At 45.7% G+C, this 3,635-nt stretch overlaps 1 protein-coding gene across 2 annotated transcripts in view; it reads right to left on the bottom strand.

Annotated features, from left to right (window-relative positions):
• Window positions 1–3,635, bottom strand: part of UBE3A (ubiquitin protein ligase E3A) — a 67,732-nt gene that overhangs the window by 51,567 nt on the left and 12,530 nt on the right. For both annotated transcript variants that reach the window (XM_019524820.1, XM_019524821.1), the window contains one exon: window positions 1,604–1,648. In XM_019524820.1, coding sequence (XP_019380365.1) covers window positions 1,604–1,648 — 45 coding nt within the window. The remainder of the gene's footprint in view (window positions 1–1,603; window positions 1,649–3,635) is intronic.

Here is a 3,635-nt window from a genome sequence, read left to right on the forward strand (position 1 = left end):
ATGGTAGAAAAGCAGTGGTGCATTTAGCTGCTCACCAGGGAGCCAGGTTTTCTGTTTCCCACAGAAAAGCAAAGTAAAACGTAGACTTCCCCCCCTTACCAGAGTAACGCAGATTTCTCAATTTAGCAGAGAGACCCATGGATTTTGCAATGAGCCCTCTCCAGGCTGGCAGAGCCCTCTCCAGGCTGGTACCCTGGAGAGCAGCTCCCACAGGCAAGTTGCTGGGGGAGAGAGAGATGGGACACTGAGGCTCCCATAGAGAGGGCCAGAGTTTGGCAGTGCTGGGGCCTAGCTGGGCAGCGTGTAGGGCTTGGGGACCGGGGCCACAGTGCGCAGCCACAGGGCCCTGGTGGGAAGCAGGATGGGACTGCAGGCAGCTTGTCTGGGGGGTGGGGCAGTTCCCTGCTGCTGTGTGCATACCTGGAGGGCAGGGGGGACCTGCACCCCCCACATCTGGGCAAGGGGAGGTGGCAGGGAAGGTTGCCCATTGTAGGCTCGGGCTCCCTGCCCTGCTGCCCTCCCCTGGGGCCTCTGCAGTCTGGTGGATGTGACCTGGCGTGGCAGGGCACAGCAGGGGACAAATGCAAAACCTGTTCCTAGCTTTTTTGCTCCCATATAAATAAGCCCTGTGTATTCCTAGGAATGCGTCTCATGCACATGGCGGCAGCAAGGGTGGCAGTGCAGGGTTGTGCCCCTCACTGCAGCCCTGTGCGCAGGGGATGTGTTGTGTTGCCAGGGCAGCATGGAGCTCGCAGCAGCAACCAGCTTCTTGCTCAGCAGCATTGGGTTGCACCTGCCAGGCCCCACACCACCCAAGCCTGCAGCAGGCAGGCAGCACTGGGGAGCTAGGCTCTCCTCCACTGCAGCAGCTGCTGCCTTCTGCTGGGGGCTGCAGACCTGGGTCCAAGGCCCCATAGCCCTGGCAGCTGGGGACCCCCCTGACCAGCAAGAGGCACCAGCAGGACAAACAGGCACAACTTAGCCAGAGACAAATGCCAAACCTGTTCCTAGCTTTTTTGCTCTCATGCAGACAAGAAATATCCTACTTCAACTTGCTGCAATACTGCTATCTGTTGAGATTTCATTAACTTTCAATACGTAAAAAGATGAAAGCATACCATTCAATTTGCCAAGCCAGATCAAAGGACTGTTCTGTCTAGTCCTACAGTCTGTCAGAAAATATCAGATTATCTAAATACTGACTGATCACCTTTGTTTTCATGCAAGAACAATGGAGATGTTAAAAGGATGTGAAATTATATTTCTCAAGTTTTAAATCTAAACTCAGGGCCATAAATTTCAGCTACTGTATTAGACTACCATCTACTGGTTGGCACTAAATTAAACTCCTGTAAATCAAAAACAAATTCTATTTCCAAGATAATTGTGTGTTCTAGACTGAGGACCAAAATCACTTTCTAGAGAAAAATATGTATTTGAAATGTATCTTCCGAACAAATAGCCAAAATGAACTATTTTTAAATGTACACTTAAAGGTGTTTTGCCCCCACAAACAGATGCAACAGCAACTCTTGCAAGTAACTCAAAACAGCTTTGAAATAAAATACTGAAACACATCTGTTTAGCTGCTTTCAATACTTACATTCGGCTAGTTTCAATGTTTTCAGAGTGAGGTTCTCCTGGTGATCTAAGATGCAGATAAAAAAAATATTATGCATCATTCTTTAGTCTAATTTAGTAAAATATGCTGGATTAGAATATATGATGTTATCTATACCTTACAGTCTATATGCTTCTATTATTATTAAAATCGCAAACAAGCTATTGAAATTTGACTTGTTTATTCACTTAGTTTGATTAACTATGGAGGGAAATGGGTTACAGTCAACAAATATATAATGATCCAGAGCTGATTCTTTTAGTGATGAAGGCAACTCTGCAGATTCAGACGACAGGAAACCCCAAGAGATTTTAGTTGGTACTTCCTTCTACATGCAACTTTTCCAGAATATAATTTATAGGACAGAACTTCACATCTATCATTGTAAGGTAAGCTGAAGTTCCTTTACCATCACATAACCACTGTTGTGCCTTACTGACTAATCCTAACCATTGTAGGGCCTTTTTTGGGAAGCAAGAGTCGATAGGATTGAGTACCAAGTTCCTGATACCTGAAGTGACTCTTTACTGATTCCAGTCACCTGTACCTCACAACGCTGTATTCATAAATTGCAGTTCCTTACTTGCAGTTATCCAAGAGGACTGCTAGTGGAAACAGATCCAAATAGTTACTTTTACTCTTCTTTTTCTCCACCCCAACAAAAGTAGATGTTTTAGGAAGCAACTACCCTCCTCATCAGCTCAGGAGATCATCCTTCTCTTTCTAACTACAATGTCAATTTAAAGCTGCCAGGTAGCCTATCATTCTGTTCACTTCCTCCCCAAGCATAATGATGCTGACAAAAGTTAAAGTCATCTTCCAATACTGCAACTGTTTTGTATTAACTCAAAAGAAAAAATTATCAGCTCAATCAACTGAATATACTCAATCAAGCATCAAGATAAAGACTTTCCTTTCCTTTTTGTGTCCCTGTGACAAGGTATTTAGCAGAATTTGCAGATCTGCTGGAATCTGACAGGGTTACTCCATGAGCACATCTGCTACGGCCTTGAACTTGCAAACATTGGGCTGTCAACCATGCGCCTTAATGCCCATGCTACCCCCAGCCCCAGCCTTCCCCTGATGAGAATACAATTATGTACATGCATTCTACAGCTTTACAGGTTAGTCAATGACCATTATGAACACTGTCACTGTGATTTGCCAGTGGGACTGCCTCTAAAGAAAGGCCTTAATCTGAGATGCACAAACCAGAGTTTAAAATAACAAAGACAGTATGGGCTGCTTGGGCAGAGAGGCCTCACAGGCTTTCTATTTGCATGATGTGTACAACCTCAACTAAAACAACAAACATTTTAAAGCAAGGGTAACCAACAACTCTGGCACATGTTCACTTAATGGTGTGATGGCATCTGTTCCCCAATTCTAAAATCCCACAGTATGCATCAGGCGATTGTTGGCCCTGGCCAGCATCGGGGGCTAGTTTGAGTTCTCAGTGTAGCCCCAGGGCCAGAGCTGACCAGGCCCACACAGCCCTGGGTCTGGTTCACCCTGATTTGCCTGAGCCAACAATCAGTTGACTGTCAAAGCCTGTGCCTAGCAGGTCTGGGTGGGCTGCTGAGCAGAGGGTTTTTAAAAGTCCCCAGCAGGGGACACCCTCCAGTTCTTATCCCTTGTGTTCGGCAGTCATTAGCCAAATGAATGCTCAACAGTTAAACACATGCAACTTTTCACTCTCCAAAGCCAAGAAACAAACAAGTTGCTTTTGTAACACCAGATACTGTACTATACTATTACTATATGGCTATGCAAAGCTTCAATAGCTGATTCAATTCAGAGGACATTTGGCTCGATTCGGGGACTGAATCTCTGAATCCGAATTGAATTGGGAGACCAATTAAAAAAGATCTGAATCGATTCGGAAAAGATTTGGCCACTTACGAGATTCAGCCATAGGCTAAACAGGCACCTGACAGCTGCCTCCAACTGGTAAGTCTGTTGGGGTTAGGGGAGGGGACAGGGTGGGAGAGAGAAGGGGCTGTTGTGAGGGGAA

This window comes from Gavialis gangeticus, unplaced genomic scaffold (genome assembly GCF_001723915.1).
Source record: "Gavialis gangeticus isolate Ggan-Ray unplaced genomic scaffold, GavGan_comp1, whole genome shotgun sequence".
In the NCBI taxonomy this organism is placed as follows: Eukaryota; Metazoa; Chordata; order Crocodylia; family Gavialidae; genus Gavialis; species Gavialis gangeticus.